The 14,024-nt window shown below is 41.9% G+C and overlaps 1 protein-coding gene across 1 annotated transcript in view; it reads left to right on the forward strand.

Moving 5' to 3' along the window:
* LOC309545338 (smoothelin-like protein 2) overlaps positions 1-14,024 on the forward strand; it is a 176,483-nt gene that overhangs the window by 92,013 nt on the left and 70,446 nt on the right. The window contains exons 2-3 of the mRNA XM_082244498.1: positions 7,164-7,251; positions 7,747-7,956. Coding sequence (XP_082100624.1) covers positions 7,164-7,251; positions 7,747-7,956 — 298 coding nt within the window. The remainder of the gene's footprint in view (positions 1-7,163; positions 7,252-7,746; positions 7,957-14,024) is intronic.

Below are 14,024 nucleotides of genomic sequence, written 5' to 3' on the forward strand. Positions count from 1 at the left end.
AGTTGATAAAATGTGTCTTACTGTGCTTGATACTTTGCATTATCCAAATGTTCAGAACAAGCTTTCAGGGTGTACCTTTTTCTTCAAGGTCCAGAAGTGTCACTATCTGACACTTCAAATAAAGTAAAAAAAAATTAAAAATATGTGCGCTGAAACACGCATTGCACTGCTCCCTCACAGAGCAAGCCCTGACAATAGCCTGCATGGTACAATGCTGTCTTAGTGTGAACCCATTTAAACAGACACTGTCAGGCGTCGCATATACTGTATGCGCTTTTTTGCTACATGCATAGGGCAGCGCATTCATTTCAAAAGGCTGCAGTACCCACTACAAAAGTGGCAAAGTAGATCATGCAGCTTCTATGAGGTCCAAGCTTTGTGGTTTCTTAACCATGCAATTTGATGCATTTGTCGTCTGTTTTCTCTCATGAAAACATATGCCTGCTTGCCATGCATGGGGCATATATGCACTTTTTTGCTCGTCTCTTTTGCTACATGCATAGGGCAGCCCATTCATTTAAATAGGCTGCAGTACCCACTACAAAAGTGGCAAAGTAGATCGTCCACCTTCTTTGAGGTCAAAGCTTGCCACACATGGGGATCCATTAGCAGGTGCGAAATGTGCTCTTTATAAGTTTAATGAAGACACCCAAAATTGCACAAATTTGGGAGTCCTAGATAATTTTGTATGTAGCTTTTTCATTAGGACTTGAAATCCGAATAAACAGTACTGTGCAAGACTTTCATACAAACTGACAATTCCTTTTCATGATTTTAAAATAATGCTTTGAATGATTGTCAATCTGGAAAACACTCACAGTAAGGCTGCGTTCACACTATTGTGCTTCATGAAGTACTTGTAGTGCACATTGGGTTTGATTTTTAGTAAATAAACCCCTATAGCCATTAGCATGTATCCAATCTGAAACAACTTGTTTGCCATTAATGGAGTAAGTGACAGATTGCTGCTTTATATGTATATTGATAACCTTTCCTAATATTTACTAGTGTGTACACATTGCTTGTGTATAGAATCTGTAGAGGCTCTGAACTTAATGGGCACTTCTGATATACAAGCCATTTCTCAAGGACACGGTTGTGAACACCCACTACATTCCTTGAGGAACAGGCTCCCCATATACATGGTGAGATAACATCATTCTTCTGCAGTCTGCTTTATGTGGAATGATGGTGCTAGTAGGTTCTTGTTACCAGCCCTTTCTATACAATTCTATATAACCTCCTTCACGTCAGTAACGAAACATCTATTCACAGGGTCCAGATCTGTTTGAAGTGTATATAAACTGTTTGGTTGCCTAGTTTCAAAACACTGAATCTTTCTAGTATACATCCAGTGTTTTTTGTGCGAAGTAGCTTTTTTTGTAAAATGGCAACAGATATGTGTAAGAGCCGGTTCACACTACTCCGACTTTTCAGACGACTTGGTCGCCTGACAAGTAGCTCCCAATGGTGTGCAATGGAACCGTTCTAATCAGAGCGACTCAAGTCGCTCCGACTTAGAAAAAAGTTCCTGCACTATTTTTTGGCGAAGTCGGAGCGACTTGCATTGTCTTCTATTATGAGAAGTCGTTTGCAAGCCGCAATGAAGTCGCGCTGCACGGCCGACTTCAAAGTCGGATTAGTGTGAACCGGCTCCAAAAGTACATTGTCAATGTTAGAGGCCCTGTCACCAACTTTAAAAACTGCAGGTAAAAGCATCGAAAAAAATATTTTACATGCTTTCCTTGCGATATAAAATTTATACGTCATGCCATAGTCTTTTTCTCTTCTAGGAATGTGTATGTAGTCTCTGTTGGCCCAGCTCCTCTGCACCTCCTCTCATCTCGCTACATAACATTTTATTTAGCAGCTTGTAGGGCAGGCTGGCCATCTATAGCCAACTTTTTATAAGATCTATAGCTCACTGTTAGGCTGATTTTGATACATCTATGGTCGAATCAACAGAAGTCTGTCTAATGGTTGACTTGTTTCAAACAGGACTGTTGGAAAAGTCGATCAGTGGCTGCAGTGCTGATCACTGCATTCTGACTACTGTGGAAGAGTCCAGCGGAGCCTGCCACCTATATGAATGTGTCCTTAAACTGCCTCTGAACTTGCAAGCAAATTTGACTAGCCAGTTTCCCAGCACAGCCTCCTCCATTACGTCATGCCATAGTCTTTTTCTTCTCTGGGAATACCTATGTAGTCTCTGTGTTGGCCATGCTTCTCCACCCCTCCTCTCATCTCACTATATAACTTTTTATAAGACATCCAACCAATTAATAAGGCATTTTGGAAAATACAACGGTTATTATTTATGCTTCATATGGTGAACTTCAGTTAAAAATTATCTTATATTCAAAGATTTAATGCTTTAGATCAGGGGTCTTCAAACTATGGCCCTCCAGTTGTTCAGGAACTACAATTCCCATCATTTCTAGTGATGTCTGTGAATATCCGAATTTTACAATGCCTCATGGGATGTTTAGTTTTGCAACAGCTAGAGGGCCATAGTTTGAGGATTCGTGCTTTAGATGATGAGACTAGTTCCCATTGTAGATTGATATCTCTGCAGAAAAATGTAGATACTGAATGACCAGGATAGAAAATACATACAGCTGTTATATCCAGCTCTATACAGTGCATCTGGAAAGTATTCACAGTGCATCCCTTTTTCCACATTTTATGTTACATCCTTATTTCAAAATGGATTAAATTCATTATTTTCCCTTAAAATTCTACAAATGGTACCCCATAATGACAACAGGAAAGATGTTTGAAATCTTTGCTACTTTATTAAAAATAAAAAACAAAACAAATCACATTTACACAAGTATTCACAGCCTTTGCCATGACACTCAAAATTGAGCTCAGGTGCATCCGGTTTCCACTGATCATCCTTGAGATGTTTCTAAAGGCCCGTACACACGCACCGATTGTTGGTCGTAAATTTTCGGCCAACGTCCGATCGGCCGATTGTCGGCTTGTTAGTATGATGCTTCTGACAACCGACTGCGACTTTTCGGCCGAACAAAATCTGGTGTGCATGCTATAAAATTTTTGTTGGCCGTCAATAGAACGGCCGATTGTTCGTCAGTCAGTACAGATTTCGGCCGACAAAAATCAGATGAGCAAGACTGGGCATGCTCAGAGAAGAAAAAACACACGGAAAGTAAACCAGCACATGACATCACTTCTGCAGTTGGTTGTTGTTGGCCGACAAAATTCGTGTGCAGTCTAGAGCACATTTCAACCAACACAACAACACTGGACAAAAGACGGCCGGCCGGTCGGCCAACAATCGGTGCGTGTGTACGGGGCTTAAAACTTGATTGAAGTCCACCTGTGGTAAATTCAGTTAATTGGCCATGATTTGGAAAGGCACACACCTGTCTGTATAGGGTCCCACAGTTAACAGTGCATGTCAGAGCACAAACCAAGCCATGAAGTCCAAGGAATTGTATGTAGACCTCCAAGACAGGATTGTATTGAGGCACAGATCTGGGGAAGGGTACAGAAACATTTCTGCAGCATTGAAGGTCCCAATGAGCACAGTGGCCTCCATCATTCTTAAATGGAAGACGCTTGGAACCACCAGAACTCTTCCTAGAGTGGGTCGCCCGGCCAAGCTGAGTGATCAGGGGAGAAGGGCCTTAGTTAGGGAGGTGACCAAGAACCCGAAAGTAATTTTGACAGAGCTCCAGCATTTCTCTTTGGAGAGAGGAGAACCTTTCAGAAGAGCAACCATCTCATCAGCACTCCACCAATCAGGCATGTATGGTAGAGTGGCCAGACGGAAGCCACTCCTTAGTAAAAGGCACATGACAGCCCACCTGGAGTCTGATCTGATGAAACAAAGATTGAACTCTTTGGCCTGAATGGCAAGCGTCATGTCTGGAGGAAACCAGGCGCCACTCATCACCTGGCCAATACCATCCCTACAGTGAAGCATTGTGGTGACAGCCTCATGCTGTGTGGATGTCTTTCAGCGGTAGGAACTGGGAGACTAGTTAGGACAAGGGAAAGATAAATGCAGCAATGTACAGAGACATCCTTGATGAAAACCTGCTCCAGAGCGCTCTGGACCTCAAACTGGGGCAAAGGTTCATCTTCCAACAGGATAACAACCCTAAGCACACAGCCAAGATAACAAAGGAGTGGTTACGGGATAACTCTGTGAATGTCCTTGAGTGGCCCAGCCAGAGTCCATACTTGAACCCGAATGAACATTTCTAAAGAGATCTTCAAACGACTGTGCACAGACACTCCCCATCCAACCTGATGGAGCTTGAGAGGTCCTGCAAAGAGGAATGGGAGAAACTGCCCAGAAATAGGTGTGCCAAGCTTGTAGCATCAAACTCAAAAAGGCTTTAGGCTGTACTTGGTGCCAAAGGTGCTTCAACAAAGTATTGAGCAAAGGCTGTGAATACTTATGTACATGTAATTTTATTTTAAATTTGCAAAGATTTCAAACTTCTTTCATGTTGTCATTATGGGGTATTTTTTGTAGAATTTTGAGGAGAATAATTTATTACATTTTGGAATAAGGCTGTAACATAACAAAATGTGGAAAAAAGTGAAGCGCTGTGAATACTTTCCAGATGCACTGTATGTTTAGGTAAATTGGAACTTTAACCTTAAAAAACAAAAGGCAAACAGACATGATTTTTATTGTAGAAGTGACCTACTACTTGTCTCTTGCATTAAAGCGCTTTACCTGCCTGTGTGCCCTGTACACTGAGCTGTGCAAGCACAGCTTTGAGTATAAAGCCCCGTACACACGTACCGATGGTCGGCTTACAAATGTTCCTCTTTTCTCCCCGGGATGTCGGTGTCTGCTGAAAAGTGCAAAGACAGCACAAGGACAGCACAAGAATTTTGTCCGCCGACTGCAGAAGTGATGTCATGTAATGGTTAACTTTCCCTGTGTTTTCTATTTTCTGAGCATGCCCAGTCTTGCAAATCTGCGGTCTGTCGGCCGAATTGTGTACTGACAGGCGAACAATCGTCCGTTCTGGTGTCGGCATACAAATATTTTCATGTTTGCACGAAAGACTTTTGTCCGCGGATTGTGCGCAGACATCTGTCGGAGGCACCATACTAACACGCGTACAATCGGCAGATCCTTCGTCCACCGACGTTTGTATGCCGACGATCGGTACGTGTGTACGGGCCTTTAATTTCTGAGTATCTCAACATGAATGAACTCGCGCATGCACAAGAGTAACTTTATCTTCGCTGGGCCAAAGAAAATGCTTGAAAATCGGTACCCAGAAGCCGATCCAGCTAAAGATGACAGCGACCTGTTGGGAGCTCCGGAACATTCAAAGCTAGCTGTATAGAAGGTGAGTATAGTTCTGCTTTAAATCCAAATGCAAAGCCAAAACTTTTTTCTGTTTTATGTTTAGTTGTTTACCGCCGTCTGTGTCTGGAGAGATTTACTCTCACTATTGGTTGTTGCCGGTACAGAAAGTAATGGAAAATTTGAAATGTTTGAGTTGTCATAGGAAATCCTGCGGTAGGGGAACCTGTTCTGGTAACTCCCCCACTTTGGAAAGATCTCCTCTTACTTCCTGTTATTTTGGAGGGACATCTCCCTGACAGGGCACAGGCATCAAAGGCTTGACCAGGGACTTAAAAAACCCCCCAAAAAATGGCTTTACATACACTTTAACATTGTATACCTTGTTGGTTTTACACTCCAAATAAAAGAAAAAATTGCCCGTGGCGCACATTCATAAATTCATAGATTAGAACCCCAGGGAAAGGTGCATGAGGTGTTATTAGCAGTCACTAGGGGGCATTTTGAATTTCACCAAAGGAAACCTATTAGCAAAAGTAATGATAATGTTGCAAACTCCTACATTAGATGTGTAAACAAAGGGTGCTAAACCCCTATACTATGTTGATAGGATCATAAAAAAAATCACAGTAGAATTGAAATGACAATGTATCAAGAAAGCTTGAAGAAATTCTGGAAATGTAGCAGATACTGAACCCTACTAATGACTGATTGCATGGCTGCCTCTCACACTTGGTGGTTGGGGAAAAAAGTTAAAAACAATAGTTAATGCACTCACAAGTCAAGATGAGGGGTATGCATGTCAATGTGAGAGCGAGTCCTTGCAGTAGGTGGTCAGGCAAGACCACTGCTGGATGATGGGGTACCATCGCTGGGTAGAAGACACTGAAGCGGCCAGCTGTGTTGGCCATCTCCACACAGGATCGATGCTTTAACTGTTCCTCCTTGTGTTCTATTGCAAAGGATGATGGGATAAATGTTTCTGGAAGCAGATAATCTTCCTCGTTAGTCCCAGTCTTATTTGACTCTTGTTTCTCTTATTGACGTACATACCTCTCTGACTTAAGACTGCATCAACTATTGTTTTTAACCATTTTACTAAAAAAAAGACATGTTATACCGTGATGCTGCTTGGCGCCCCTCTCTGTTTTTGGTTTTTTTTTTTTTTTGTTTTTTTTATATAGATTTTGGTTGTACACTGCATGATTTAGATGTCCAGTTTTGATGTTTTGACTATATCTTTAACAAAAGAATCTCAGTTATTGGATAGTAATGACAAGTGTCGTGCTGTTTTTCATGATATAATAGAATAAAGCTGAAACTGATAGGTCATAAACTGGAAAAGTTGGTACAAAGTAGCCTACACAGATGGCCCATCCTCAGACTTTTTTCACTATGGCTTTCATACTTCGATCAACATGGCAGTTTTTTATTGCACTTACCACCCTCTTTGCAAAGGACACATTTTTCTTTGCCTTTTACTGATAAAATGATAACCAGTAATACAAGTGTGTTTTAAAATACTCATGAGGTACATTTCTGAAATTCTAGCTACATTTGTTTAGCAACATTGTTACTAGAAGTTCTTTGTTCTTGCAGATTGACATTGATGTAATGGTAATCTTTGCCTCTCTAAGAGTAGTATTAGTGTAATCCCTCAACTCTTAAGTGTAGGCCAAGTTAAATCTTGTAAACCTCTGGCTAGCCCATCCAGTGTGAAAATGTTGTATTTTACTTCTAAGCCTTTAAGATCTCGCTATTATTCAAGTTGACATAATCTGTACCCTTATGCCTTAAATGTGATTGCTAATCTCCAGCAAGATGGCAGGTTAACGTTATGTTTGGTTCATTTCTTTGGCAGAGTGTGGTGCCAGAGGTGCACAACGATGTTGAAACTGCAAGAGCAACCAGCAATCAAGTTCTTGAAAATGGACACCAGCCCATCTCTGGTATGTAATGTAAGATGTAAAAATATACCTGTTTTTCATCTGAAAATAGATTTCTATTTCTACTCATCACTTATTCCCAATGAAAGTACTATCATATGGTTAAAACTAAACTGCAGGCAAAAAATAAAAAAATAATTTAACCATAAATGAAACGTCCTGCACCTACAGCAAAGGCATTATCTAACTTTAGTTAAAGCTGGACAGTTTTTATTTTTATCTTTTATTTTTTTTATTACGGGTGCCCCCATAATTGCATAGTCAGGGTTTTGGGAAAGGTGAACTAACCCTGAGAACATGGCAGTTATTCCTGGGCCTCTGGACATCATGTGCTAAAGACCAGTTTCTGCCTCTGTTCTCCCAGTAGTTTCATTCTCAGCTGTCTGGATATCCGAGTATTTCTTACGGGTTGGTTATTTGTTTGCCATTAACTATACTTTTGTACGTTCTTGAAAGTGTGTATGCTCTTATTTATTCTAATGTGTTTCCCTTTGACAGAAAAAGTTAAAGCCACACAGGATTCATCCTCCGCTGCAGTACAAGAACACTTGCCTACAACGTCTGTCAGAAAGGCACACATGCCTGTCACTGCAGTGACCAAAGTATGTGGCGATTCTCATTCCAGCACAGCCAATGGCAGTATCCGCCAGCAAGCCCCTGAACCCAAGAGTCCCCCGGAAATGTCACAAAAACAAAACATCACACAAGGTGAGGAAGGCTGGTTATGGACTATGGGGTCTGCAATTTAACAAATTTTCCCAAATGTCTGTATAGACCAGTAAGTCTAGGTACTGGCTAAATGGCATAGTAAATGGGCAATATAGTAATTTTAGGTTACACATTAATTGGAGGTTCTAAAGAGACCCTATCACCACACTATTCATATAAACAACAATATTTCCATAAGATTTATTGAGCAAAAAATGCAGACTTTTAAAGCCCTGAGACTGCTACTTGGCACTGCAATCTAGGATGTAATGTCAGGAGCCCCAGCACTGTTTAGTACAGTAAAACCTTGGATTGCGAGCATAATTCGTTCTGGAAACATGCTTGTAATCCAAAGCACTCTTATATCAAAGCAAATTTTCCCATAAGAAATAATGGAAACTCAGATAATTAGTTCCACAACCATTTATCCACAAGTCTTTCAGTTTATAGTCCATATACAAAGATTATAGCAATGTGATAGGTTGTGTCATCATAAAATGTCCATCCACAAATGGCGCCTCCACAAGGGGATTAGAAGCAAAATCCAGCAGGAGCTACAGAGTATAAAAGAGAAGAGAGGCGCCTCTAAGTGTAGCAGTATGGGGACATTTAATGAGGGTTCAACACTAAGCAACTCACATGGTTGATGATTAAGAAGCACATCTAAGTATGCAGGCATCCGGGGTAAAGCTGTCCACATAGACCATCTTCTGAACCACTGGCTCTCACCACTGTCAGTCTGCAAATGTGATTGGGAAGACTACCCTGCAGTAGAGTGATCCGAAAGCGAGACTTTGAATCGCTCGTGGAGCGCAGCGTGGAAGGGTGTGATGAAGATGGCAGTGCAGAAGATAGTCTATGTGGACAGCTTTACCCCGGATGCCTGCATACTTAGATGTGCCTCTTAATCATCAACCATGTGAGCTGCTATATGTTGTACCTTCATTAAATGTAACAATATTGCTACACTTAGAGGCGCCTCTCTTCTCTTTTATACCCAGTTGTGACATGACGCTACTTGTATATCAAGACATCGCTTGTATATCAAGTCAAAATTTATTTTAAAAATTTGCTTGTCTTGCAAAGCGCTCTCAAACCAAGTTACTCTCAAACCAAGGTTTTACTGTATTCCTTTCACTCCTCCCCAAGCTGCTAAGAGGGGAGAGGTGAGGGAGATGGGCCAGCACAGACAATTATTAGACACTCCCAGAAGAGAAGAGTGTGGAGACATGGCAGGACGAGGGGACTGTGCAGGGGAATTGACACTGTCATGTTTTCTGGCAAGTTCAAAAGCACAATACGCTTATTTTAAAAATATTCTAGAAAGCATAAATGCTGTAAGCCTTAGGCTTTATACACATGGCCACTTTGAGCTGTATACCAACAATATTTAGCATGAATCTCTAGCGTGTTCCATAGGTGTTTGCAGTCAGCTGCTCAGCCTCTACAAATCAATGACAGGCTAAAAAGTATTGTGAACGCATGCATGTAAACTGTCACATGCCGTAAGGGACCAATAAAAGACCCTGTTCACAGACAGCCTTTGCAATAAAAACTTTAAAGGGGATCTTACTCTTTCCCACTCTTAGAAAAATGTTTTTTGCTGGAGTTGTATATTAAAGCAGAGTTCCACCTAAATGTGAAAGTTCTACTTTAAGAACTCCTCACCCCCTTACATGCCACATTTGGCATGTCATTTTTTGGGGGGGGAGGGCTGGGTACCTAGTTTAGACAGGTACCCAGCTCCCCCTTCCACTCCAACTGGAGCGAAAGTTCTTCTCTCCCCCTTCCTCCCTGCAATCTTCTGGGACACGTCACAGGTCCCAGGAGATTGCCTGGCCATTGAGGAGGCGCAGCATGACTCGCCACAAGCTGTCACAGCCGGGTGCCCACATTTATGATGCCCGCATCGGGGAGAGCCAAATGAGAGAACCAAGGATTCTGGCGGCCACATCGCTGAATGGTGGGACAGGTGAGGGTGTGTTTTATTAAAGGTCAGCAGCTGCATAAACACAAAAATAACACAAAAATGACTAAAGGATTAAAGGAAGGATGCCAGGACAGATATAAAGGAATAGCCATTGAAGATTTAGGCTGTCATGATGTTATCCTTTACTACCCAGTAAGCCCCTGATGTCATAGTACACGTCATATATAGAACAACAACACAGCTTTTACAAGCATGTGCTTATCAGTTGGGTCAATTATTGTACACATGCTTGTTCCAGGCCAGTCTTCTTTAACCGCTTGCCGACTGCTCACAGTATATTTACTGCGGCAGTCAGCCCCTCACAGGCAGAGTGACGTAGGTCTATTTTGCTCGCCTGTGAGGCTCTGGGGAGCGAGCGCGCGCCCGCGGAGGCGCGCTCCCGTGCGGTCACGGACCCCCCCGCGCGTGTGACCAGCGGACCCGATGTCCGCCGGTCACTCGGCGATCGGCGGGGGAGAGGGAGAATGTCAGGCAGCTTGTGTAAACAAGCCACCTGTCATTCTCCTCGCTGTAAAAACACTGATCACATGGATCTACTATGTAGATCCGTTGATCAGTGTCCTTACAGCTCAAGCAACAGCCAATCACAGTAGAAAGCACGCCCCTAGGGACACACACAGCCCCTCCCTCCCAAATAAAGTTAACCCCTTCACTACCAGTGTATTTTTACAGTAACAGTGCATATATATAGCACTGATTACTGTAGAAATGTCACTGGTAACCCCAAAAGTGTCAAAAATGTCAGTCAAGGGTCCGATCTGTCCGCCCCAATGTCGCAGTACCGCAAAAAAAATCGCAGATCGCCGCCATTACACGTTAAAAAAAAAAACACCAAAAATGACAGAAATCTTTCCCTTTGTTAGTAAACGCGATAACTTTTGCGCAAACCAATCAAAATACGCTTTTTGCGATTTTTTTTTTTTTTTTTTTTTTTTTTTTTTTTTTTTTTTTACCAAACATAGCATAAAACAAATTGGCCGAAAATTTTAAAAAATTTTGATTTTTACATTTTTTTTTTTGGGGAATTTCATATAAAAAAATGTGAAAAATATTGTTATTTTTGCAAAATGTACGCTCTTTTTTTGTTTATAGCGCAAAAAGTAAAAATCGCACGGGTGATCAAATACCACCAAAAGAAAGCTCTGTTTGTGGGAAAAAAAGGACGCCAAATTCGTTTAGATACAGCGTCGCACGACCGCGCAATTGTCTGTTAAAGTCACGCAGTGCTGAATCGCAAAATACCCCCTGGTCGTTTAGCAGGAAAATCCTCCGGGGCTTAAGTGGTTAAAGAGATCCACCCAAAAGGGGAAATTCTGCTTGTTCGCACCCTCCCACTTTTCACTGCCACATTTGGCACTTTTTGGGGGGATCTGATACCTGGTCTTGATAGGTACCTGCTCCCACTTCCTGGTAAGATCGCTACACGGCGATCTCTGCCATGTCTGGCCCCTCCTTCTCTGACCCCCCCCCCCTGCCCTGCTGCCTTCTGGGTCCTGTGTGTGTCCCAGAAGATGGCGGGACCATTCAGGAACCGCAGCGTGACTCCATGTGCAGTAGGAAACTGGCTATTAAGCCTGGAGGCTACACTGTTGGTTTCCCTTACTTGTAATGCCGGCGCCTGCACCCGAAGCCAATGGACGAATTGGCTTGAGGTGCCAACATCGCGGGATCCCTGGACACGTAAGTGTCATAAAAAAAGTCAGCAGCTACAGTATTTGTAGCTGCTGACTTTTTTCTTTCCCCAGGCTGGAACTCCACTTGAAATAGTGAATCAAGGATCAGGTGACAACTCAAGAGTTTGCACCTGCTTTTACACACATTGTATTGATTTTATTGACGTTTATAAAAAAGAATAATTAATAGTCTCAGCTTTAAATTATCCAAACAAGTAGAATGAGTCACAGGATTTGTGGGGTCTTGCCAGGACACCCAGCTTCCCAAATCTTTCCTGTATTCCAGGAATGGTCTAAGCTCATGATGCCTGGAGTAAATTTGGCTGTGATCAGGGGTCATTTATTAATGGAATGGTACTTATTTGCATTTTGCTCTGGTAAAATGGTGGCATGGAAGTCCAAAGTTAATGCCACTCACCTATGTCCAGGGATTCTGCCCTCTTTCCTGTATATGAAAATTTAGAGTGGTTCCCGGGGGATGGGAGTGTAAAATAAAGATTTTAGACCAGTGGAGTATGGGCCATTTAGACAACAAGATGCAAATGGAGACAAACGTAGTGGGCAGCCAGTGAAAGAAGTGCACACATGTAATGGATAAATTGGAATTATCAGAAAAACTCCTTTTGAAGAATCTTCCAATGTTTTCTATGGTATTGAAAGGATTTAATATTGTCTATATACAGTTAACAAATTCTAGACCGCTTTAACACCTTTTATTACCCATCAACACAATTCCATTGGATTCTCCAAAGCTGGAAGAAAGGCCAGATTGCACAGAAATGCCCTATAGTGGGGGGTAAGGTGAAATAAGATTACTGGAAACTCCAGAAGCTTGCACCCTTAAAAACAAGGCAGCAATGGCAGCGCCTGTAATTCTGTCCTGATGTTGTTTTGTTCAGCAATTAGTTTATATCTGTAGTCACAAGGGAACACCTTCTCTTCACCTTGTTTAATCCATATCTTTTTAAGGCACTCATAGCCCATCAGATTCAGTCACTTGGATATGGAGTTACATAAAATTGATGCGGTCATTGGAGTAAATCTAAACCCTAACTGATTATCAGTAAGTAACTATTTACACAGGCAATTGCTGTCTCTGTTAGGCCAGATTTTAATCCCAGTCATCCAGTATCCAAATCGATATAATTTTTCCACCTGAATCAGTATGTTAGTGGGAATATTACAGGAGGAGCCATAGGCCTGTTTCTCATGGGCTTCAGCTTGTAGGGAGAGCAGTGTGTACAGCAAGCTTTGACCAAGCATTTTTCAGAGCTTTAAGCACGCTTTGTCGAAAACCATTCAGCTCCTGTTTGTAAATGTTCAACACAGATTCTAATGGAAATGCTGATTGTCACTTTAACCAAGCTGCTAGCGGGCTTCAGCACTTGTTGAAGCATGCTGATAGCCCGCTGAAACCAGCTTGCGGCTTGCTTAAAGTGACACGTAACCTCGCATTAAGATCTGTGTTGAACATTTGCAAATTGGAGTTGTATGATACTTTTAAAAGCTTCAACAAAGCTTGCTGATCACGCTGCTCTTATACAAACTGAAGCCTGTAAGAAACATTATAATGCAGGCATCTACCAAAAAAACAGAATTATAGTTGTGAATTGCTCCTTTGAAACATTTTCTCTACTTCTCAGATTCTTCAAGAAGTCTCTTGAAACTGCTTAAAGTGGATGTAAACCCTCACATATACCCAGTGAAGTGAACAGCCTCAGATGATACACAGAGATGAAACCAATCTCTCTACATAAGGTTTATTTGTATATCTGCTGTCTTCAGCTTTCTACACTCTTTAGAAAGTAAACATTGTGTTAGAATTTTTCTACCTGTTCCAGCACTGGGTGTAGAGTCTTGGCATACACTGTGTGACAGCTGATTGGAGGAAAAGCACACTCCCCCCTCCACATAGGCAGAGGAAGGAAGAAACATGCAGAGCTGTCCTGTGATTAGACAAAAGCTCTCTGCTAATCTATCTCTATGCACCCACCCCAACACAAATTTCCAGCTGCTTTTATCTCCTGTGTTGGACAGACGTTATCATACTGATAACAGAGGAACGGAGCAGCAGAAAGACACTGGACTGAGGGCGCTTTGGAGAGAGATAAGAAAACACAACAGATATGTGCCCAGGTCAGATTTTATGAATGGGGCTTACATCCACTTTAAGCTGGCTTTTGACCATTCCTTAGTGAGTTGTAAATAGTCCTGCCCCCCCTGTTTTTTTCACTGTCAGTTTAAGGAGTAAAAGTCTTTATGGAGATTTTAATCTAAGATCAGTTTTACGAAGTTATTAATACGAGCATATACACACATGTAAAGCATTCAAAAAGGAAAATGCTACCTCTCCTAAAAACTACCCAGGTATAAAGAAACTCAGTGACACCCAAAAGAAAATGGGA

The sequence above is a fragment of the Pelophylax lessonae genome, assembly GCF_965119305.1.
Source record: "Pelophylax lessonae genome assembly, chromosome: 2".
In the NCBI taxonomy this organism is placed as follows: Eukaryota; Metazoa; Chordata; class Amphibia; order Anura; family Ranidae; genus Pelophylax; species Pelophylax lessonae.